Below are 24,735 nucleotides of genomic sequence, written 5' to 3' on the forward strand. Positions count from 1 at the left end.
ATAATGTTCTCAAACACACTTCTGGGAAGCTTAGCCCTTAATAGAATGAAAACAATCACACCCCGGCCATGGTTTATATGACTTGTTATTGCGATTGCCATCAAGCTAATTACTGGCAACTGGAAAGACTGCAAAAACCTACCTGTTGAGGGTTGGTGGAACAACATATGTCACATCCACAGATTGGAACATTGCATGGCAGCACCTCTCAATGCTAGATCTAAACATGATGGTAAATGGTCTTTTTTATTACTGATTATCTCTCGTATCATAATATATCCACTCATGGTTCATGAATATCAAATATTGAATTACCTCAAATTAATGATTACATGTGTACAATTATATCCTGTACCCAAATCTTACTGTTCAGAATTGCTCCCTCACCCTCTTATCCCTCCACTTTGTGTTTGTCTTTAATTTGTCTACCCCTTGTCTGTCCCATCACAATCCTCATATGATGATTAGGTCATTAATCAAGTTGATCAGTGTATATTTATCATACTGTTATAATTCTCTCACTTAAGATGATTTTCGCTTAATCTTATCACTTTATATTTTTCTCTTCATCACTCCTTGTTCACAATTGACCTACTGTTACATTGATCTAATATTTTTTGTCATTTGTTATTATTATTTAACTATCAATAAAAATGTATTAAACAAAAAAAACAAATCCCCACAGTACCTGCTGAAGAGCCTCCAAGTCCAGGTCGGCAAACACAATGATGTCCTCCTTGCTGGTGACAATGGCGCACTTCACAACTTGACATGTGCCGGTGGCGCAGGGCTAAAATCAAGATGTCAAACAGATTACCAGACGAATAGACAGACAAGCATTTCACTACTATGGCAGCCAGCCAGTTTTCATAATCTACACAACTGTCTCAGAGCGAACTGGCGAGTGGCCAAGAAACGGCTGATAGAGCAAAGTGTTGTGGTTTAGGACTACCCACTTGATGGCATGGTTGTGTGATATTAGGCAAATCACAGTCTCTTCATGTTTTAAAGTTCCCTTGTGTGCCCATTAATAGCATTAAGAAATGGACTAAATATTGACATAAAGTTCCATAAGAACAAACATTTTAAGGAGATATAAACCTTGTAAAAGAACTGTAGAGCTTTCCTTTCTCTCTGCAAATATGAATTGCGTTACACTATGCACACTATTCTTTCTGCAAGCTCCATGCCAGGTCCTTCAGCATTGTTTTTGCTCTTCTTGGTGGTTGGCGCAATGTACACTTAGGGCCGATTCATGGAATAATCTGCACGGAAAATAGGGACTTTGTGTGCCAAATCGTATGCAAAATCCTGTTTGTTGATTCATAGAATCGACTGCGCAATACTTTTTCGTACTTTGCATGGACTTCGCGCAGGCTCGGCACGTCACTACGAGAGGCCATGTGCCTTGCCCGAGACACCATGCAGAGTATGGCCATGGCTTGCGCAGAAGGGAGGGTAGGGGGCGGAACTTGGAAAATGTAGAAGAACAAGTGGAAATGTGGGCGTTACGGGGGACGCTCCGCAGGCAGTCCATTGCATGCCCACTATTGCATGGAACGATATGCATTCAGGAATCCGAGCGTGCAACTTCTCTGCGAGGGAATGGCCACACAAAGCCCTCATACTATCCATCACCGGAAGGCAAGGGTACAGAAACTTGCGCAGAGGATTCACTGCGCAGAGGTACCATTGGTGTCAGATTTAGTGGTGTGTGTACACAGCCAGGGTTCCGATGTGACTTAGGGGTGCAGTGTAGCAGGGTGCAGGGATGGTTTATGGGTGTTTGCACGCCAATTTTCTGAGTTTTAGCCGAGTTACAATAAATCGTACGCATGTTGTTGGGGTGCCGGTAACAGTTACGGGGAACCCCGTACAGGGTCCCTGAGATGCAGGCTGCTTGCAGGGGACCCTATGCACTGTTTGAAGGGTGCATGCATTCGCACCCGAGGGAGCATGCAAAGGTAGCTGTTCTGGCTGTTTTTGCTTTGCGTGGAGGCATGTCAGGGGCGTTCCAACCGTGACATGCGTATACAGTGACTTTGCGCGAACAATTCCATGAATACGCAAAGCACGCAGAAAAACATCAGCACGCAGGCTCCCACAGAGTCGTTGTCGGCACACAAGCTTTGCAGGATCTCTGTCCACTTTTCCATGAAGCGGGTCCTTAGTCTTATCAATACTATACCCAGTCTATTTGATCGTCACCAGTCCCCCACTATCACAATTTTATATGTTCTGGATTTAATGCTATCCTTCCACTTTCTTGCAAGGTTGTCTGCAAGGCTCCAGGAATTGATTCCTGTTGAACATCTTGCAGTCTTCTTTGAACAGCCTTCTTGTCTCCTTCATCTATTTGGGTACATGGTGTTGTAGAAGGAAGAGGGACAGTCCTCCTTAAACCTAGGGCGACCTTAAAGGAGGAGAGGAAGAACCTGGCATGGGGACGGGGGAGGATGAAGAGGGGCTACAAGAGCCGGGACAGAATCCGGAGAGGGAGAATAAAGGACGTTTCACTCTTCCAGTGCCTCGTTGAAATTATTGAGTGCGTGGTCCCAGGGTGCCACGCGTGAGAGGACAGGGTCACCTCCCTTTCTGACAGTAAAGGACAGAACAAATGGCGACAGAAAATAAACATACTCCATGTGAGAGACAGAGCCCCAGATCACCTGATGTGCAGAGAGCTACCAGGGATCCGACGGCGCTGTGAGGGGGAGGGGCAGCTCGAGTGAAGATAGCCCAGGTAAAAGAGGATGCAGAAAGCGAAGAAGCATAGGAGGAAGCCGGGGAAAAGAGGCCCTCAGGAATGTCAGCGCAGAAAGAGAGGGCCACAGGAAACTAAGATGCCGAGGGAGCGCTGAGACAATGGAACCAAGGAAAGGAACATTAAGAGGTACAACTAAGAGCCCGAGGGAAAGGTCCACAAGAAAGATAGCCCAGGAAGAGAGGGCAGTCCACCCAGTGTGAAGAGGGCAATCTGCCCAGGGTGAAGAGGGTAGTCCGCCCAGTGTGAAAAGGGCAATCTGCCCAGGGTGAAGATGGTAGTCCACCCAGGGTGAAGAGGGTAGTCCGCCCAGTGTGAAAAGGGCAATCTGCCCAGGGTGAAGATGGTAGTCCACCCAGTGTGAAGAGGGTAGTCCGCCCAGTGTGAAAAGGGCAATCTGCCCAGGGTGAAGAGGGTAGTCCTCCCAGGGTGAAGAGGGTAGTCCGCCCAGTGTGAAAAGGGCAATCTGCCCAGGGTGAAGATGGTAGTCCACCCAGTGTGAAGAGGGTAGTCCGCCCAGTGTGAAAAGGGCAATCTGCCCAGGGTGAAGAGGGTAGTCCACCCAGTGTGAAGAGGGTAGTCCACCCAGGGTGAAGAGGGCAATCCGCCCAGGGTGAAGAGGATAGTCCGCCAGTGTGAAAAGGGCAATCCGCCCAGGGTGAAGAGGGTAGTCCACCCAGTGTGAAGAGGATAGTCCGCCCAGTGTGAAAAGGGCAATCTGCCCGGGGTGAAGAGGGTAGTCCGCCCAGGGTGAAGAGGGTAGTCCGCCAAGTGTGAAAAGGGCAATCCGCCCAGGGTGAAGAGGGCAATCCGCCCAGGGTGAAGAGGGTAGTCTGCCCAGGGTGCAAAGGGCAATCCGCCCAGGGTGAAGAGGGCAATCCGCCCAGGGTGAAGAGGGTAGTCTGCCCAGGTTGCAAAGGGCAATCCGCCCAGGGTGAAGAGGGTAGTCTGCCCAGGTTGCAAAGGGCAATCCGCCCAGGGTGAAGAGGGTAGTCCGCCCAGGGTGCAAAGGGCAATCCGCCCAGGGTGAAGAGGGCAATCCGCCCACGGTGAAGAGGGCAATCCGCCCAGGGTGAAGAGGGTAGTCTGCCCAGGGTGAAGAGGGCAATCCGCCCAGGGTGAAGAGGGTAGTCTGCCCAGGGTGCAGAGGGCAATCCGCCCAGGGTGAAGAAGGCAATCTGCCTGTTGGAGGTACGGATCCTGGCCCGTACACGAGACAAAGGGGCGATTAGCCCACCGCAGCTGCTGCAACTAAAGAGGCAGGGCAACCCGCCGCAGAGCAAAAGAAGGCGACAGTCCGCTGCTTCGAGAGGAGTTCAAATACGGTAGTCTGCCGCGACCAACGAAGAAGAGCACAGTGGTCAGCTGCAACCAGGGAAGCAGGGCCACCCGCCTAGCAGACGCCAGGCATGCAGGTAAAAGGTGATTGGTGCTCCGCCATCCCCAGGGAGCACCGCTCCACTGTCCGCTGACCTGCCGCACCCCGGTTCCAGCCCATTGCCAGTCAAAGCAGGCAAAAGTATAGATATAGAGCAAAGTGGCAGGAGGGGCCAAAGATGGCAATGTGAGAGTGCAGGATGAGATTTCTGATCGAACAAAGAACATAGCAGACTACAAAGGACAAAAAGAGAATTAATTAGAAGATGAGGGTACAGGATGAAGTAAACCCGGCGAAAGAAGGACATGAAATGGGAATCACGTAAGTGGACAAAATAGAGGAGGAGTGGAAGACCCCAAGGAAACAGAACCATACCCCGAAAACTAGAATGTCTCTGGTCCAGGGTGCAGCGGAAGGAGTAAAGAAGAGGGGAAAACAACAGACAGTAAAGACAAAGAACGGGCCGAAGGGGAAAGTGATAACCATGAAAGAAGAGATGTCAAATAGACGTCAGCAGGAGGAGATAAAAGACAATGGGCCTCATTACGCGGTAGGCGGTAGGGGATTACCGGCACCGGTAAGGGAACCGGTGCCGGTAATCCCCTACCGCCCTACTACGAGGTCCCTCAGCGGGTCCCGTCCTTAACGTGTGGTCTGCCCAGGCGTTATGGACGGTTCCCGCTGAGGGACCTCAGCGCTAATAACGGTACCGCAAATTGCGGTACCGTTATTAGCTCCTTCCCCATTCCCATTGAGCCCAATGGGGGCTCAAATGGGAATGGGGAATGGTAACCGGAATGGGGACTTACCGGTCCCGCAAAGGTCGGAATAGACCAGTAAGTCCCTATTCCGGGAACCTGGACTCCGAAGGCGGTAGGGGGTAGCCATGGCGCTAATAGCGCCATGGCTACCCCCTACCGTGTACTGAGGCCCAATGACAAGATGAACAAAGAACACAGCAAGTGGCCACAAGTGTTTAGAAAGCTGAGAGAAGTGGCACCAAAGGAGGAGTCCGATCCAGATAGAGATCCTGAGGCAGAACCCAGACTTCAGGGCGGACTGAAAGGTGGAGAACAGCAAACGAGATCAAGATGCATACCAAGACGCCCCCCAGAAAGAAGAGAAAGACACTGACCCTATGATGATGATGATAAGAAGGGGGAGATGTTGTAGACGGAAGAGGGACAATCCTCCTTAAACCTGGGGCAACCTTAAAGGAGGAGAGGAAGAACCTGGTACAGGGATGAGGGAGCAAGAGGAGGGGCTACCAGGGCCTGGGAGAGAATCTAGAGAGAGAGAACAAAGGAAGGTTCACTGTTCCAGTGCCTCGTTGGAATTATTGAGTGCGTGGTCCCAGGGTGCCGCGCGTGAGGACAGGGTCACCTCCCTTTCTGTCACAGTAAAGGACAGAACACATGGTGCATACATATTGGGCCCGATTCATGAAAAAGTGTGCATTGATCCTGGAAAGTCCCTTCGCCGAGAGCGGCTTTGCGCTTCCCTGCGCGCATGCAATTTTGTGCGCGCTCTGCGTATTCATGGAATGTTTCCTGCTAAGTAATCCTATGCGCAGGTCGCAGCTGGAACGCCCCCGACACGCCCGATGCGAAGCAAACCCAGCCACATACACCGGGCCCGTGGGCCGCAAACTCATGCACCCTTGTAATACTGCGTGGGGTCCACCGCAAACAAGCCAGCACCCCGGCACCACTGTGTGGGCCCTCCCGGAAGCCTTACCAGCACCCAACAGCATCTGTACCATTTTCCGAAACTCAGGTAATACTCTGGTCAATCTGTGTGTGAACCCCGGTAAACCATGGCTGCACCCTGCTACACTGCATATGCACACACCTAACTGCGAACGGCACCCTAACTGCATGCACACAGCCCTAAATTCCTGATCAGACCTTACCTTTGCGCAGTGATTTCAATACAATTTGGGGTCTTGTGCCTGCTTATACGTGGTGGTGTGATCGGGAGCTTTGCATGCTGATTTCCCCAACGTGACGTTGTGTGGTCAGATCCATAAATACGCATTGGTTTTGCGTGGTGCTGGGTGTGCTATTTTCTTGCGCAGGCCATCCCTCAACAAGCCCACGTAATGCCTTGTTCTTCCTCATTCTGCGCAGGGTATGGGGAATATGCATGTTCCACCCCATATTTAACTCTTTGCACAGGCCTGGCCCACGTGGAGTCTCGCACACATCGCTCGCCTGCTCCCAGAGCCATGCCAGACATGCGCAAAGTCCCTGCAAAGTCCGAAAACGTCCTGCAATTCGATTCCATGAATCGACAGAGGGGGTTTTGCATGCAGAATGGTCCACTAAGTCCCTATTTACAGCTCAAAATATTCCATGTATCAGGCCCATTGTCTTGCTGAAACAAATATTGACATAGCCAGGAGATTTGTATTTTGTATAGGCATTTCCAATGAAACACTGTTATTTCCTTCTGTACATTACAGGCAGTGCACTCTCAGAGTCTGTGGATCTGATCTGTGGGCAGACAGTCCGCTCCCTAATGGGGTAGAGCAGGGATGCTGTTTCCCTGTTCGGCCGCATAAAGCAGGGAATGTGCATAGCATTGCAGGGAATGGGCATGACATCCGTACTCATCCCTCCCTTATAGAGGGAGCCATTCTCCATTTGCATTCCACTACTGCTCCTGAAGAAGGACACACACAGAATGGAATGTTTGGCGGCACTAACTACTCCAGAGAGTCACCTCCACCAAACACATGATAATAGTTTGCCAAATGTTGGCTCTGGTACAAATCAACCAAATCTAAAAGTGAAATCTTCTGTTTTGGTTGTCCTGAGCCACCCTTCCTCCATATGAAAGGGACTGACTTCAGGGGGCCTTGCTTCTGTGGGCAAAAACCTGTTTGAAAGCAACCTTGCCTTCTAGTCACACAGCAATTAGACACCACAAAAGACATACTTGCAGTTGCACATGATGACAAATATCCTCCTGTACTTAACAACATCATAGAAAAATGACTCCGTCCAAGCCACTGTGCTTTCCTGACTTGACTACTGCAACTCCGTCTACATGGGACTCAACGAGGAGTCCAGCCGACAGCAGACCCTTCTTCAAAGCAAGGCTGCAAGACTTAGCATCTCCCTCCAACCCTGGGATCCCATTTTATATGCCTTGAAATTCCTTCATTGAGCACAGAACTATCTTTAAAACACTCTGCATTGTCCACGAGAGCGTTGCCATTCAAGGCCTCTGCTCGCTTTCACCAGACATCGAGAGAAGCATCTGGACAAGGACCCTGAGAGCCGCCTCCCTGAACATGTTATGTTTTCCACCGCTCCACAGAAACAGCCACGCAGATCTCTCTTTTGCTGCTGGATCTCCCTTTCTATGGGTCAAGTCTCCACACAGAAAACATCCTCTGGGTGTTGAGGGGCTTGGTGCCCCGGTGTTAGAAGCACCATCGCTCCTCTTTCATGTGGAGACTGATGAGCCACCTGACTGGGATTTCCCTTCGGTTTTTTGGGGTCTTTCTGAGCAGAAGAGCTCAAACATTTCTTCCTACCCTTCTTGTGTGTGTTTTCTCTGAAGCTTTCTCTTCTCATTTGGCCAATGCTCGCCTGAGCCTTTTATTCTGTATGCAAGTACTCACATACCAGTCAGCACCTTTACAAGCTCCTTAGGGTCTGTGATATTCTTGTCCATGAGATGCTGGTGTAACACTCCCTCACAATACTTAAGAATTTGCTTTCATGCAATCAAATTATACAAACATTCAAAATGTGGTAACTTTGTTTATTGTCACCCCCCCTCAGATGTTTCAGAGGCAAATGTGCAAATGCCTTGAATGTTTGTTGGCTCCGTTACATGAGTTCTCCTCAGATATTGCTCTGGGGGTTTTACAAAACGTCCTGTGCACTGACACATAAAGGGCCTTTCCTCGGGAGCCAATTGAATGATAACATCCGCACTCTGCGTCCGTAAGCGCCTCATCAGGGATGCGCCGCACAATCCTTCTTCCACCTCCTGAAGCTGGAAGGCAAACTGTACTGGCTCAAACTAATCTTAATTACCTTTCCCCCACCTCATATGGTTATAATATGTCCTTGGGGTTTGTAGCCTTAGCTTATCCCGAATGCCTTGACTTGAAGTACTTCCCTCTTCACGTATCGGAGGGCCTCCTGCTGCTCCTGAATAACATCACTCAATCCCTCTGCTTCTGTGCCTCCAGGGTTGACAGATCTCTCTGCTTCTGATCTACTAGTGCTAACTTCCTCTTTTCCAGAAAGAGTTTTCCAGTGGATAGCTCAGTTACCGTGAGACTACCCTAGGACCGAGCCAAGGTTCACGCTGTTCGAGGAATCATTCTTCCATCCCTTAGGGGAGAACGGCAGGAACAGCTATCTCTGTTGCGGCCATCTTCTTTTGCTGTGCCCATCCTGCGCCTTGGGTTCACTACCCATCCCAGGGCCTCCTCAGCCATCTTTGCTTCCTCAAAATACCTCCCTGCTAGAGTCCTTCAGTCCTTTAGCTCCAGCTCTCTGCAGATCAGACATTTCTCCAAGCAGAGAGTGGGGGTATATTGCTTTCTTCGGCAAGAGCCTCCCTCTGGAATGGCCTTCCTGCCCCTTTCAGACTTGAGCCAGATCTCCTTAAGTTCCGGAAACTTCTCAAGACTTTCCCTTTCTCCTTCCTCCATCCCTCTCCCCTTCCCTTGCTAATGTCCCCCTGATGCTGCGACTGGTGCCTGGTCCCTTACATGCCTGACAAAGGCCGGGCCCTCCTCGCCCACTCTACCCCAGCATCCCAAACCAGCACTTGCCCTCGGGCACCCTTCCCTGATAGCCTGAATCTGGTCCACCCCGCCCTCGCACCAGATGACCATTACCCCTGATTCCCCTGGCACTCACCCTCCTGGGCTCCCCTCAGCACTCTTCAGCCCCTGGGCCCGCAGCCTTCTGCACTTCTCCCCTCCCCCCTTCCCTTATCCCAGCCTTCTGCCCTGACCTGCCCCTTACCCCTATCGTCACAGCACATGCATGGTCCGAACGTCACAAGGTCCAGTAGGACAATTTATTGATGTTTGTTTCTCCTCTGCCCCTCCCCCCACCCCTTTGTTTGGCTTGTGGCGCGTTGTAACACTTGTGTTTTTGTGTATAGGCACCATACAAATGCACAATAAATAAATTAAATAAATAAAGGTCTGGCTTTTAAGCCCTTCCTACAGTACCATTGCATGAAAATTACCCGGCAGTGATTTTAATGTTGCCTGCATAGTTCTTTCATTTCGGCAAACAGATCTGCAGGCACCGTCTTTGCTGGATTCCTACTGCTCGCCACCAGTGTTATCATTTGACTAATGCCCTGCAGGTGTAGTGGTTTCTAAACTCCTACTCAGCCCCACACTACTACTAGAACAGCAGTGACGTCAATCATAAAGATAAAATAGGCACAACATGAACAGTATGCCTCCTTCACCTCTTCCAGGTTGCAAGGGCCGAGGGCACCCTAAACTCTTCAGGAGGGTGTGAGCCATCAAGGAAGCTTCCAAACAGCAATAGCATTCTATGTAGAAATGTCCAATCAAGATGTGATAAAAACAAAAATGTCACTAACCTAAAAGGACAAACTATTAAGAACACTAATAACCCCCTTAATGAAATACAAAATGAATGCCTTCACAAGGTGAAAAGGGCACTTTGCTATGAAGAACATGGTTTTGCTGGTAATGGTTTTGCAGAAAAGTCAAAAAAGTTCAACAATATATTTTTGAGGATTAAAGTGGGACTTTAAACATCGCTAGAGCTCATAAAACAAGGCCATGGGGACAAAACCACTGTAGATACCTTATTGGTCTCGGGAGGATAGCTCACAGGCAATGCACTCGCCTTGGAAGCAAGACAACGCGTACAACACAGGTTTAATCCCTGGGTCTGCGCTTAGAAACCTCTGGATATTAAGCGTGTTATAAATAAACAATTACAATGACATTGTTTTCTTTTAGGAGCTCGACAGCATCGATCCGAGTTTACGGGAGCTGTCCAGTGCGCTGGATTGAGTTTGAGTTGATCCAGCAGGTTTCACGCCATTCAGCAGCATGGTTCCATTCATCAAGCCGCAATGGTTCGCGGTTCCAAGAAGTTTGGGACAAGCAGCGATGTTCAAATCCAGGTGGTTCAAAAGTTTGACTGGGTCTCGATGCATGAAAGCGGCAATTCGACTTCAATGGTGAGCTGGCTTGACTGGGTCCAATGACTCAATGTGGTTCAGCAAGCCGCAACGGCTTGAGGTCCCAAAGAATATTGCAAGGCAGGGCGGCGATGTTCGCATCGGCGTTGCTGTAAGACACTTAAAGCTGTTCAAAGTAGAGAGTGTCAACAGCAGTTTTGTTAGGTCTTTGCTGCAACTCCAATGCATTCAAAGGGCCTGCAGTGGCTCAATGTTGCAAAGAGAGCCTGAAGCAGCTTCATTTGGGCCTCAGGTTGCTGTGAGACTCTCCACTGTGTCCTTGAGAAAGTCTCTCTTCTGCCCTTTCCAGCCAGGGAGGTTGCTAGGTGACTTGCAGGGCTTGCCATCTCAGCAGGCAGAGTCCTGGGTGCCAGTGTCCAGCTGCAGTCATACATATTTAACAGCAGCTAAACTCTTAAGATGCTTCAATAAGACAGATCGACAAAGATGATTCAAGGAAGATTCAATTAAGGGGTTGGGGGGCCTCAGTGACATTTATTGCCATTTTGCCACAGCAGGTCAGTCCACTCCAAGCCTTTCTTAAGGCACTCCTTACCCTTGTTACAACAGCCAGGATTGCCTTCCTGTTATAATAAGGGTTAGGGGGATCTCAGCAAGGAAGTGTGGCCTGGACGTTTTCAAGGGGACCCTTTTCCTGGGTGCAGATCCTCTCCCTAGCTACCCTATCTTGCTGCCCTCTCCGACTGCTGCAGAATAAAAGGACACCTGTAATGACCTCCCTGGTGGGAATTCCCCCTTGTTTTGCAGAAGCCCCCTCGAAGCTCAGTCCTCACCGCACCCCTGTAGGAGGTATCTCATGCTCACCCAGGAAGCTGTCAAGCCCCCCCAGCAGAGAACAAAGACCTCACTGTATAGAGCCACCAACTATTGCAGGTGGGCCTCCTGAGACCAGATGTGGTGGGCCTCCCGAGACCAGATGTGGTGGGCCTCCCGAGACCAGATGTGGTGAGCCTCCCGAGACCAGATGTGGTGGGCCTCCCGAGACCAGATGTGGTGGGCCTCCCGAGACCAGATTGGTGGGCCTCCCGAGACCAGATGCAATACACAAATGGCTCTGCTGCTTGTGGGGTCACTGGAAACCTGTTTATAATAAAAATGACATCAAATTGGATTTCGGCAGGTTCAACTATACTTTCCTATATCGCACAATATCAAACTAGATATAGTTTCATATTTATACTTAACCATCGTTCTGCCAACAGGCCATGAGCAAATGCAGTTCATATATTTTAAATCACGGGTGCTCACTGTTAAGTGCAGCCCATGGAGGTTGGAATGAATTTGATTTGAGCAGGCCTTTTCTGGGGGGCAAAACATCTCCCACCCTGTGTACAACTACTGGCCACCTGCAGTACCTGACAAACCAAGACTTGGGATTTTATCGATTTCAATAGGTTCTCCCCTGCAGAAGCGACCTCTCAGGGCCAGAGTGTGTGGCAGGTATTGTTCTATTCTGGATGTGCTCTGCCAGTTCCGTCCCTTTATGGGCATTTAGTGAAGAACTTGCTCTCGTGGAGGCACCATTCACAACTGGTCTTCCTTTAGTGTTTACTATCAAGAGGGATGATCTTTTGCTGCAAATGATGCTAATACTCATTACTCATGATCACTGCATGATACATTAAGGACGAGTAACAACGCATGAGTTCCTTTTAACCTTTAACCTTCATGTGCCCTGAGGACAGTTAGCTGTGCCTTGTGCACCCGGGGGTGGTACTTAAACTGCTCTGTGATATGCATCCTCATCCCCCAAAATGCGGAAAAGGGTGTTTTGAAGTGTACACACAGAGGTCTGCCTCCCTGAAAACCTAACAAAAGGTTTTTTGCTTGTTTTGCATACTTCAGGTAGGTACCAACCAGGGCTTTGAAGTACTGTGATGGTAAAAGCCATAGCTGGGCTTCACAGGCCCCAGGTCATTCCCCAAGTCTGTTTCTTTGATGTCTTATCTTTTATTATTGGGCTGTGGCAGAAACAATAGTGAAAGGGAGAGTGCTAATGGCCCCTTTCCCTGACAAGTCACAGCTCACTGGGAAAGGGCCATTAGCATTCCAAAGCACCTCACCCTGCTTATTCTTCATAGTAAATGCCTGCATCACATAAGCCTGAAACAGTGTAATGCATGCACACTTGCACATTTTATTCAGAAGTTGCTGGTGCAAAACAATTCTGTAATGTGAAGACCAGCAGGGCAACGATATGATATGATAGGTTATTTACAACGTGCTTAATAGCCAGAGGTTTCTAAGCGCAGACCCAGGGATCGAACCTGCGTTGCTTCATGTCGTCTTGCTTTCAAGGCAAGCACTTTGCTGCTGAGCTATCCTCCGGGGTCAAGGGATATGGGGTAGTCTTGTGCAGGTAAGCGATGTTCAAGCATCTGGATGTTGCAATTATTTATTGACTCCTTGATTTCTGGAATAAGGGTTGTTTTAAATGAATGTTGAAACAAGGAAAGGGGGTGTTTTATACAAATGGAGACGAGCCTAGGTTCAACTTTAAAATGAGGGTGCCACCACCGGAACTTTGCCAATGATCACTTTAATAGGTGCTTATGTTGTTACTCCTGCATGATGTATTCTCTAAAATACCATGTCGATTTGACCACGCCTCATGGATGCCATATTTTGTATATAGGGATCCCTCATACTGGGAGAGGGGACTAATGTCACTGGGACGCAAGATTTCAGATCCTGACCCTGGGTTTTTAATATTCAATGGTATTAGATAAGTGCAATTTGATCATCCGAAGTTAACCATGAAGTTATACCTCACACAGTGCATTTGTTTGTTAAACGAAAACAGATAACTGGATTTTGGTGTCCTGCTGTCGGAGCCACATCTCAGTCACGTTTAACGTATGGCTGAGACCAAAAGATAATGCTGAAAAGGGACATGACATGACCAAGGAAGTAATATTGTGTCAGCCTGCCCTCTAGTGGTTATTTTTGTGCACTGCGTATACAAGTTTTTTTCTTTATGAATACAGCTCACAGGTCTAATTAATTGAATCTATCCAGAATCTTCTCATAAATATGAAACTTATGTAGTGTGAAGAGGTTTCTGAAGCAGTAGGTGACACAGTAAACACATTTTGGCGGATATAGTTCTGATGTTCAGCGTTTCGAAATGGGGGCATATGCGGGTGAGTGCTGCCATACATGCTGCATAGAATACACATTCAATCATATCTCCAAACCCATGACTCAAAGTATCACCCACACTGCAATGGTTTACTCTACACTCCTAAATGCATGCCTCCTTTGGCAGGTGATTGTATGATATACTGTATAGCGGTCTTTTACAGAGCAACTTATGCCATTTTGGCATTCTCTCGGTGCTAATATGTTGCCTGTAGTAGGCCAGTGTACAGTGGACGTGATTCAAAATGTCATATGTGATTACTAACAAAAGATTTGCAACAAAAGAATGACGCGCACACCCAGCACATAACGCTGATTAATATATTTCACATCCCTGGAGAAGATACCAACCAATAGCGTGAGAATGCCGGCTTAATTCACTGGTAAAGGTCTGGTTTCGCTGCTCCACGGGGCCTCTATTACTTTGCGTGCGCCAGGACCCTACGGCTCTCAGTTTTCCTCTCCATTGCCCGACCCACAACCCTTAAAGCACCTCCTTACATTGTTCCAAGCCGCATGCTGCCACGGCCAAATATGGCATTCTGTTGTCCCACTCTGGCACCCGCTGCCTAACACCACAGCAATGGCAGCAGGGCTCCACGCAAACCACCACCTTCAATTTCCAGGTCCGTCATTTTATCTCTCCCTCACACAGAGACCTCGGATGTGTTTTTTGTTGTTGCTCTTAGCAACGCGAGAATTTGTCCTGAGGTTCTGATAGTAATAATACCCTGTTCTAAGGACCTTGATGCAATCTGGCCTATTAACTGAGATTGGTGACCAGAGCCCTTACGTGTCCTCCTGGGTCCTGGCCTCCCACACCCAATTGCCTTCAGCCTCTGCCCGCTCCCAGCACTTGCCTTAGCACCCACTGGCCTCTGCCACCAAAGGCCGGTACTTACTTACTTATTCGCAGCTGATGACTTACTGATTTACCAGCTGCTCACTTCCTAGCACTTCCCTCTTGTACACCTAGCACTTACCCCCACTCCCTCATCCCTTCTCTCTCTCTGCACTTGCACGTTCTGAATGCTCACAAGGCCTAGTAGGTCCGCCTCTGCACAGTGAGATAACATGTATAAACCAGTAGCAATCAAAAACAAGTTATGTTAAGAGAAATCATGCCTTAACAGTTTTAATACAATCATACGAGTAAACTGTAAGAACACTTGCATGGGTCAGTCAAAGAGATCGGGGAATCTGTCACAGAGCTCAAAACCTCCACCAGATGGGAAGTAAAAAGGAATATCCAGCGAACTATTCCCCAAATTGCACAGCTGTAGTGGTGGATTGTAATTGGCTGCCTACATGTTTGTCCATGTAGAGCATAGCAGTATAATTGTCTGTGAGGATCAGAATTCTCAAGTTTTGGATACAATTAAGGAGGCCCAGAAGACTAAAAATATGTAGTAGTGATAAGCTGCTCTTCTCCTCTTGACTCCAACGAGTAACTGCCCCATAGGGTCTCCTCACCAGAAAAGAAGGAGTCCTTTGTTATGGCCGTAAATGGGTACACAGAGTCGAATGGAACCCCAAACAGCATCTTTCGTTCGTGACCTGCTTTCCAAGAGGCTGCTGGAAGCAGCTAGGGTGGCAGCACGTAAAGAGGACCAACCACATCCATGATGACATAAGGCTTAGACCGCTCTGAGAGAGAAGATCATGGATCAATGCCCTCAGGGAGACCCTGGTACAGATGTGTGGGAGGGAATGAATACACTCTCTGCTCCAGAGGGAACCAGTGGATGTGATCTCTTAGGAGGGGACCAGAGAATACCTCTTCAGATTAATGGAGAGGGCCAGGGAGATCACATGGTACTGGTGTAGAACGTTTTTCAGGGCTGTTTCAGTACTCTGCAGGCTGGATGACCTGATCCAGCATTTGGACAAAGGAAATCGAGCTGTACTGTTGAACACCAAGGGAGGAGTGCTGAGGCCAAACAAGATTCCTCTATATTTCGGCAATATGACCTGAGGACAGGGGCCATTACTGGTCAGGGAATTTCCCCCAGGCCATAGTAAGAAGCCTGAACGAAGCAAGGGTCATATTGCCATTAGTACCCCGGCACTTCAACCGTTTCTCTACTCGAGAAAAAAAAATGGCGGCCGCCGGGGATCGGGAGAAGGGACTACAAGTCCCTTCTCCCTTTCCATGGTGTACATTCAGACGAATGAGGAAAAAAGTAAACAAAAAAAATGGCCTTCATGGAAAGGGAGAAGGGACTACAAGTAATCCCTTCTCCCTTTCCATGGCGGCCAGTCACAGAAGGAACCCAGTGCCATGGCAGTGAAGCAGAGGCTTCCGAGCCTTCTCTGCAAAGTAAGGCCCGGGCGTGCGAGAATTAGTTTGCTTGTAACAAGCTCATTGACCCTCGCCGGGCACTAATGGTAAAGATGCTATGCTACTGTGAAGTGTCAGAAAGTGGGCCAAATGTGGATGGGCCAGGAAAACATCTTAAATCATAATATGATGAAGTAGACATTCTGAAGGTGGTTGCCTGTAAAAGGATACGTTACTATTTTTCTCTGGGGCTGCTACAAGTCACTGAGAACAGAAAATAACCTTGAAGTCATAGACTGTAGATGTAATAGGCATGATATGGAAATTCAATATAATCAGACCCAGTCTCTGTGAAGGATTATCATCTGTAAGGGTGTTGTAGCCTTAGCATTTCATTAGTAGTAAATTAACGTAGGTAATTCATGTCAGAAAGGGTGGTCTGCTAACCAGGCCCCTTCTCATGAAACTGCACGTATCCTGATCTGCAGAGCCTGCTCTCCAGTGTCCCAGAACAGGTTCAGAAGTCACAGATGCCCTGTTTGTCAGCTGCTGTGACAGCCAGGTCAACGCTATGCAGAGATTGCATTTCAGTCTACACCTCTGTTCCAAAACTATGAAAATTATGATAAAGTACTGTGACAAATCTGATGATATTGTCGATTCTCCTCAAGGGGGAGACCTTTCGCAGTGGGCCAGTGTGGTGCGTCCACAGTACAATCATCCCTCTGGAGGTGTTGCACAGTCGGAGGATCACCTGGGAAGGGAAACCCCTTTTGGGACAATGGACGATCATCTTAAGGAGACACAGTACAAGTTAGAAGAAAGTCCTTCAACCCCTTTGTTGGCATAACATTCCTCTCCGATCTGCCTTGATAGGACTGATATGTTTTGTTGTGGGACCAATCCAGCTAGTTCATTCAGTCAAAGTAACCAGTTAACTAATACTGACATGGGCTTTTTACATCTAAAACCATGCACTGAGACGAGGAAGAGGAGTGCAAGGATGAAGATCACTCAGGTAAACCGAAGTGAGTAGTCTAGTTCTACAATGAATCTGCTTGGTTCTGAATGACTCGCTTTCCCAGTGCGGGAGTTTAAATATAGTACAGCTGACAGCAAGAAGAAATCTCTGCTGGGTAGCAATGACCACCGAAGCAATGCTGTCAGCACGAGAGCAGAGCATAGAAACGCGAGCCAGACATGGAGACAAGACGCTGTTCACGGGGAAGGAGAGAGAACGAATATAGCCAGCAAGTCGATTACTCTGAAATTCAATTACCAAAAAAACGTGGGAGCGTCTTGCTTTGTCCCCAGCAAGGCTGAGGAAAAGGCAGACCGCAAGGAGGACACGAGATGCTGCATACGAAGAACCAAATCAAGAGAAAATCCCAGGGCTATCGGTGCCTCAGCACGGATTTTCGTCACCCAGAAGACGCAAACCGAGAGCAGAGGTACGCAGGCTGGTTGGCATTAACAGGAGGTCTGGGGAAACTGGGTGAAGCTCAGAAGGGACCAAATAACAGTCATAAAGCATCATGGACTACTATATTGAAAGAGGTACGGAGGAGAGAAGGGGCAGATACCCAGCCATTAATACATGCATGACAAATGAAAACCTAGCTTGGCAGGAGAGGGAACGAGGCTGTTACAAACCATGATTGCGTCTGGAACTCGCACCAATATTTATTTATATATTTATAAAGCCAAAAGTCTTAGGGAGTTAGAAGCTCCATGTGAAAGCAAGATTGAAAACAGGGAACACTATGTTTGGCAGGAGAGTAAACCAAACATACCAGAGGTTCCATTGCGAGCTTGGGACCTGCACCTTAAGGAGATGTCAAGGATAAAAGGGGCAAGGACCCCAAACAGAAGTAACTGAGGCTGGAGCCCTATACATGAAACAGAGACAATATATGATGTAACTGGGTCTTGGCAGGAAAGTATGCCAAGCCCCCTCAAGTATTGCGAGTCAGGGATTCACAACCAAAGGGAAGGTTGGAACAAAAGGGGGTTAGAACCCTGGGACTAAGGAATGTGTTGTACTTTGTTGAGGATCCTTTCCTTGGTATTGAATAGGAAGAGCCCGGAAAGACATTTGTCCTTTTGAAGTCTAAGGGATGGGGCAACCCCAAGGTATTGGAACATTATATTTTCTTAAAACTCTTGGAAGCCTCCTGGGCTGGGAACATTATAATTACCTTGATGAACACTATTTTCTCTAGATAGAGATCACCATTACACCATGTGTTAGTTTATATTGTGAGGGACAAAGATAGATTTTGGGAATGTGACTGGGATAGACTTTATTCTTTTGGACATCCTGACTGTTTTCACTAGTTCCTTTGAGGCAGGGAAACCCATCTTAGACATAGGGAAAGGTAGGAGTTTCCCCAATCCCCCCACCCTTTTTACTTACATTAAAAGTCTATACCCAAAAATATGCCTTCCTTGTGTCTGAGCCCTACTACTGGTACCTCACACTACCAACCTGGTAGAAGAATATTCTGGAAATATAAGCCATACCTATGTTTTGGTATGGTGGTTGGTAGTACACATAATTATTAAGGTCACATCTCATCAGCGTCATCCATGTGAGCTCAGACCAGCTCTGAAAGGCTATGCAGATGTCAGGCACTTCCCTGCCTGCATCGATGTTAATGAGACAAAATGCAGGATGCAGGTCTCTGTTGACTCTTTGGGAGGAAAGATTACTCCTCCCTTGCCAGAGATCTCTCTGCTGGAGATGGCCTAAAGGCCTGGCTTCAAAGAGACACATCCATAAAGAAGGCCTGTCTCACACTGGTGGCTCTGTACCACAGAGCTTTTGAAGCTGCAATCAGGGAAAGCGGCGGAGTTAGGGCAGTCAGAGAGCACAAATAGGTTTGAGTAAGGATTCCTCCATCTTACTTTTTTGTGATATTTTCTCTCCTTCTTGCACCTCCACTTCATGCAGAACAAGGTAGTCTGGGTATGACATCAGACGACAAGGGTCACTTGTCACAAGAACATGGATGAGATCCCTTAATGCAGGCCTGCTTTCTTCCAATCCCCTGTGGCCTTTTCCCTATAAAACAGGGGTCTCCCACGCCTTCTTTGATTCACTTTTAGACCTCAGGAGCATCAGGAGAATTCATTTGGACCCTGCTGGGGAGCAGTCCTTTCCAAAGCCCTCGGCCAGATGGGAAGACAGGTGTTCCAAGGCAGATGAAAGCTCTGCTCCGTGCCCATCCCCTGGCCCAGGGGACATTGTGGGTGACTCTTGCCGAGGACCAAGGCCTACCAATCTGCTAATGTTGGTTCTGCTACTCGCACAGATGCGGAAAATGTAATCTAAGCACTGTGCCTATATGCTAATTCCTCCTAAAAAGTACTGCTGTGGAAAAGCTATACCTGCCCTAGTTTATGGGCTTGAATTATCACCATTACCAAAGCCCACAGTACTGGACAGTTTACAGGGAGTTTTTTGGAATAAGTTATTAGGCCTATCAAAATCAATTCCACAAGCTCTGATCCTCTATGCATTGGGACTCCAGCGTTGGAGTTCTATATTAAATACAAATAACCTGAATATGTTTTAGAAGATTTTAAATCCAGTCATCCAAAATATATTGTGGAAGTACCTCTAAAGTTATTATGAAGTTTGCACAGGAATGTGAGATAATACTGTCGGAACTTGATGGCAATATTAATAATAATGTTAATAATGTTGTTGGAAATACAGATAAGATTATGAAAAAATATACAACATATGACTGTTGTCAGCAGTTAGAAAGATTATATGGTTACAAATTGCACGCATGAATATGTACAATGTTGGAGACGTCCTTATCAAATTCAAAAGTATTTGACTCATTATCCTAACAAACACTACTCGTATGTCTTCAAGAGGTTCTGATTTAATTTATTAGGTACCTTGGAAAGATAGGGCCCCATTTCTGGGCTGGAGAACAAAAATAGAACCTGCAGATTGAGTAGAAACTCTTCACATTTTGAAACCTTGTAACCGCTTGTTCGGCAGTGTGCATATAGAAGACTATGATTGGAAAAATTAATATTCAACCCTATTAGGGTGAAAAGTGAGAAACTCTGGTCAAGGTGAATGGAGTGGTCAAATACATTATCGATTAATGCACTTATTAGGTTTCTAAAAATTATACATGATCTTTTAGTTAAAGAATTTTATATTAAATTGCAATCAATTTTGATGGGTTTTTAGGAATGATATAGGTTTTTTTTTAGCCAAATGTTTTAACACAAAGGATATTGATGAATACATTGGGCCTCATTACAACTCTGGCGGAAGCCATGCCCTTATTAATGGCACGGCTGCCGCCGGAGTTGCATTTTTTCTGGCACCCGCGAATGGGCAAGAACTGGGTCAGGCCGAGCTTGGCAGACCTGGTAATTGCCCACTTGCGGGTGCTGAATCAGGGGACTCCCGATCCCTATTCTGCCCCATAGGTCTGAATGGGGATGGGGAGGTCGGATGCACCGGCACATACAGAGTTGTGGTGGTGCATCCGACGTGCTCTGCTCAAGGGTGCCGTTACACCCGCCAGGAAAAACCTCACACGCGAGCACGTAGTATGGCGGTCCGGGAACTACGGTACCGGCATGCTTACTGGTACCGTAGTTCCCGGACCACCATGCTTGTAAAAAGGCCCATTGTCTAATTGTGTTTTTTATGTGATAAGATATTGGGCCTCATTACAAGTATGGCGATAAGGCAACAACAGCGCTGGTATCGCTACCGGCCCCTTTGCTACCATACCGCCATACTATGAGTTCTGCTCGTGGGTGCCTTTGCAGCCACCAGGTTTGACCTGGTGGCCGTACCGTCACCCGCAAGCAGAACTTGATGGTGGCACCGGTACCGTTATCAACGGTACAGGTGCTACACCCTCCCCATTCCCATTGAGCCCTATGGGGCCGAATGCGGATGGGGAGTCCCTTATTACCGGCGCCTGCAAATGGGCAATTACTGGGTCCGCCAAACTCGGCATGACCCGGTAATTGCTCATTTGCGGGTGCTGGAAAAAATGGATACCGGCGACAGCCGCTACCGCCAGCCTCGTAATGAGGCCCATTTTCTTTTTAAATTATGGAAGGTTTTTTGTAAACTATAAAGCAATAATACAAAAATAAGCTAACTCTATGTAATTTAATGCATCATTTGTATATCGCCTTTCACCATTAGTATGTTCAGAACACGTTTTAGGTTGAACGCCCTCAAGGGACCGAGGCCCATATATGGGAGGAAATCTGAAGAGGTGCTAATATGTGTGTATGCATATTGGACAATACTAAGATATGAGGGGCGGCCAAGTCCCTGCTAGCCACCCATGTCGAGCGGGCATGTGGATGGGTGTGATCGGTGGTCTGGAAGAAGATGCGAGAACGGGAGAAAATATTATGTGTGCAGCCACTTATTGAATTTTTGTTGTGAATGGTAGCTGCATTCTTATGGCAGAGTTGTGTGCAAAGTGTCTTCGAGTGGCGTATGATGGCAGATGCATGTGGGTTTGCGGCGTGCCTTCGTCTAGTTTCCCTATGCACAGAGTGTGAGAAGTTCAAAGCATTGTCTACACTCCATCAGTGACCTAGGATTAAAATGATTGCTAAACGCTAAGACACCTAGCTTTGATTCAGAGGCTAAACTCTACATGCTCCTAGGTTCAGGGCAAAGATTACTATCAACATACTTCTAGATTCAATATCTGACTGCATTTTATATTCTTCTAGATTCAAACCGTGGTTAAATTCTTCATACGTCTAGATTCAGTATCCAGGCTAGGCTCTTAAATTTGCCTACCTTCAATGCAATGGCTACATTCTAAGTTCACCTGGAATGAATATAGTGGCTGCATCCCACAAGACCTGGAAAGTGATGGCTACATTGCAAGGTACATAGAATCAGTGCATTGGCTGTATTCTTCATTCGCCTAGAGTCAGGCTACATTCTGCACACACCTGGTGTCGATACACTGGATGCACTATGCCAGTCAGCTACAAAGACCAAAATGCCTACACCTTATCCTGCAGTCTGCTATCACCTAGTGTCGATACACTGTTTGCACTATAGCAATCAACTAGAAAGAACACACTGCCCATACCTTAACAGTCACCTGGCTGCATGCCACCATTGGCTATGAGGGTTTGAACGTCATCTCTTAACTGGCGTTTGCTGTCGATTGGTTTCAAAGGGCTATTTAGGGGCTCCCAAGGGCGAAAAAGGGCAAGCTACGGATGGGATCTGCTTCTGCGAGCCTCCTCCGAGCCCCCGGATGGTTGCCTAGGTAGGGTCTTCCTGGTTGAGCCACCAAGAGCAAGTGTCCTCTGGTCACGTGATTCAACTCAGGGACCGGACAGCGACCAAAACGCTGACCCGGGAGCTGCCCTTTGCCTCAGACCCTGACCGCCTCCTCTGGTTGGCTGCCCTGGGCGAGTCACCGAAGTGGGGGTCTTCTAGTCACAAATCAAAATGGGAACAGGCAGGGTGGGCATGGTTTCCTGGCCTGGGTATCTTTGTGTAGGCGTCAACAGGCAGGGGAAAGTCAGCTTGCAGGAGGGAATAGCCAAGTTTTGAGGGCTATGCAGCAACAGCAAATATTGTGCTGTATAGGGTCTGTCAGTGTTATTTCTAGGATTTTGTGAGTTAAATGCTTGAATGCTGCTATAAATGAGCTTGTGGTGTAAAACGTATGACCCAACCAATTGTGCCGTCAGCCACTTGATTTATAAGCAATATGTGTGCCCTTACTTATGTTCACTGCACTGAAGCACTGTTAAAAACAAGCAGAGGCAAAACCAGCAGTTTACACTTGTGTCTAGGTTTTAGCTAGGCATTTGTCACACACTGACCTCACATGCCCAAGTACTCACTCAATGTTCTGGCTGTTGCCATCTTATGCAAATTAACAAGGGGGGTCCTGGGAGTCCCTCTGCCAGACATTAGTCCTGGTTGCAAGAGACTTACCCAGAGTCTTTAGCTCACTATCTTTCACAGAGAAGAAATATCCTAAACATATCAGTCTTTGTCCTGCCCTGGGGCAGTCCAGCACCGAAATGCTAGGCAATTCTCCTCTGAACAAGAGTACCAACAGCATCCCCAGACACGTGTTTCGGTCTGGTTGGACCTCATCAGTAGGGAGGAGCTGTGCCTCTCTAAGAATAGTGAGCAAGGGGTCCACGTCTGGATTCCCCTAGTAACTTAGGGTGAGACCCAAAGTTACTTGCATATGCAAATTAACAAGGGGGGTCCTGGGAGTCCCTCTGCCAGACATTAGTCCTGTTGTCATCTTATGTCCAGAAAGTACCATCATGGCAGTGCTTGGCATATGCCTATAGCGTGCCTACAAAAAAGCCAAAACGGTTGGCTTAGCCACTGCTTGTTTCCATTGCAAAGGATCTCCAGTAAATCCCAGTGAGATCCTTGAGGGATCTCTGCTGGGGAACCTGTTCCTTGGCTCCTAGTGGCAGATATATGGGATGGAGTTGACGAATGAGGTCCTTGCTCATTGCTGACATTATTTAAGGGTCCTTGAGAATCGGTCTCAGACTGGCCTTTAGGTCAATGCCAAAGGCATGTCCAACAGGAACAGTTTGGTGACTTAGTGGACTGTTCAGTCTGTAGTTTGGAACAATGTTACTTGCATGCTATGCTCCGAAATGCACCATTTGCAAAACCGGTTTCCAAAATGCACTGCAGCTAGCACTCAGTTAAAAAAAATGTATATAATAATTTGTGAATGGGGTCTACTTCTTGGTGCCTAGATGTATGTTTTGGCCACAGACACTTGATAGGCAATTATTTCACTACGGTTTAGGAGACCCCTCATTGCTGATGCTTTGTAAAAGTGGGGTAAATTCACCATAATCAGAGGGGCAATGGAAATGTGACAACACCACATTTGACCCCCAAATGACATCATGATAGCACCAACGCGGCATCACATGACTTTGCCCAGGCAAAATCACTGAAATTTACACCATCCAGCATTTCACCCTAGTGACTTCATAGAAAGTGGCATCATACAAACTTCGGCCATGTTAATAACACAGAAAGTGGATTACAAATAAATAAGTGCACAATGAACAAATTAACAATTGCCACAGCGGCACGGTTGTGCACCCGGTCCCTCCGCTGTGCAGTCACATTGCCTGAATCAGCTGGACAATTATCATGTATTCATATCTTTCTTAGGGGATAAAGAACATAAGTGGTGACAGATCACTTTTGCTCTGTCTTCAGAGTTGGAGGTTGTGATGCTGGAAATGCATCGGAGGGACAGGGCCTCCGTATCCTTGTCCTTTACTGCCTTTAATCATGTGTTCTGTCGTATTTGCCGTGCAGGAGTTCATGTGGGACTCCTGGCGGTGTAGCTCTCTCTTTTGGTTTGGTGTAAAGACCCATGGGATACCCTTATGGCACCCATAGGTGGGAGTACAACCCTGTGCCCCTAGTGTATGTTTTTGGGCACCTGTGTGTGGCCCACGGAGCAGGGTATGGGCTGGTGGCAGCTCCATGCTGAATTTGACAGGCGGTCTGAGTATCCTCCATTTTGGGATACCCAGGCGCTGCCATTGGAATCAGTTGATTCCTGATAGGAACCAAGATGGCCCCTGTGGCCTCTTGCTTTCTATTGCCTGTTCCCTTGTCTTCCCGAAGTCCCGGGAAGCCCTGACTCTGTCCCTTCCCCCTGACTGGCTGTTGGGTGGAAGTTCCATATATGGTGGTGTTGTGAAGTCCAGGCCAGACTGGCGGGAGTCTTCCCAGTGACTGTATGTTGTGGGTACACACTGTGGGTGGGACCTGGGCGAATGGAGTGTGTGACGAATACGCATTGTGTGTTGTGGATGTCTAGTATCTGGTGTTTGACACAATGACTGAGACAGCCCTTCCCGAAACTGGTATGAACGCAGTGTGGAGTGTTGAATGGCTAG

The 24,735-nt window shown here is 47.8% G+C and overlaps 1 protein-coding gene across 1 annotated transcript in view; it reads right to left on the reverse strand.

Moving 5' to 3' along the window:
* Positions 1-24,735, reverse strand: part of ITGAE (integrin subunit alpha E) — a 439,817-nt gene that overhangs the window by 57,289 nt on the left and 357,793 nt on the right. The window contains exon 30 of the mRNA XM_069615209.1: positions 689-790. Within this exon, the coding sequence (XP_069471310.1) occupies positions 689-790 (102 nt within the window). The remainder of the gene's footprint in view (positions 1-688; positions 791-24,735) is intronic.

The sequence above is a fragment of the Ambystoma mexicanum genome, chromosome 9 (assembly GCF_040938575.1).
Source record: "Ambystoma mexicanum isolate Mex_15411 chromosome 9, UKY_AmexF1_1, whole genome shotgun sequence".
In the NCBI taxonomy this organism is placed as follows: Eukaryota; Metazoa; Chordata; class Amphibia; order Caudata; family Ambystomatidae; genus Ambystoma; species Ambystoma mexicanum.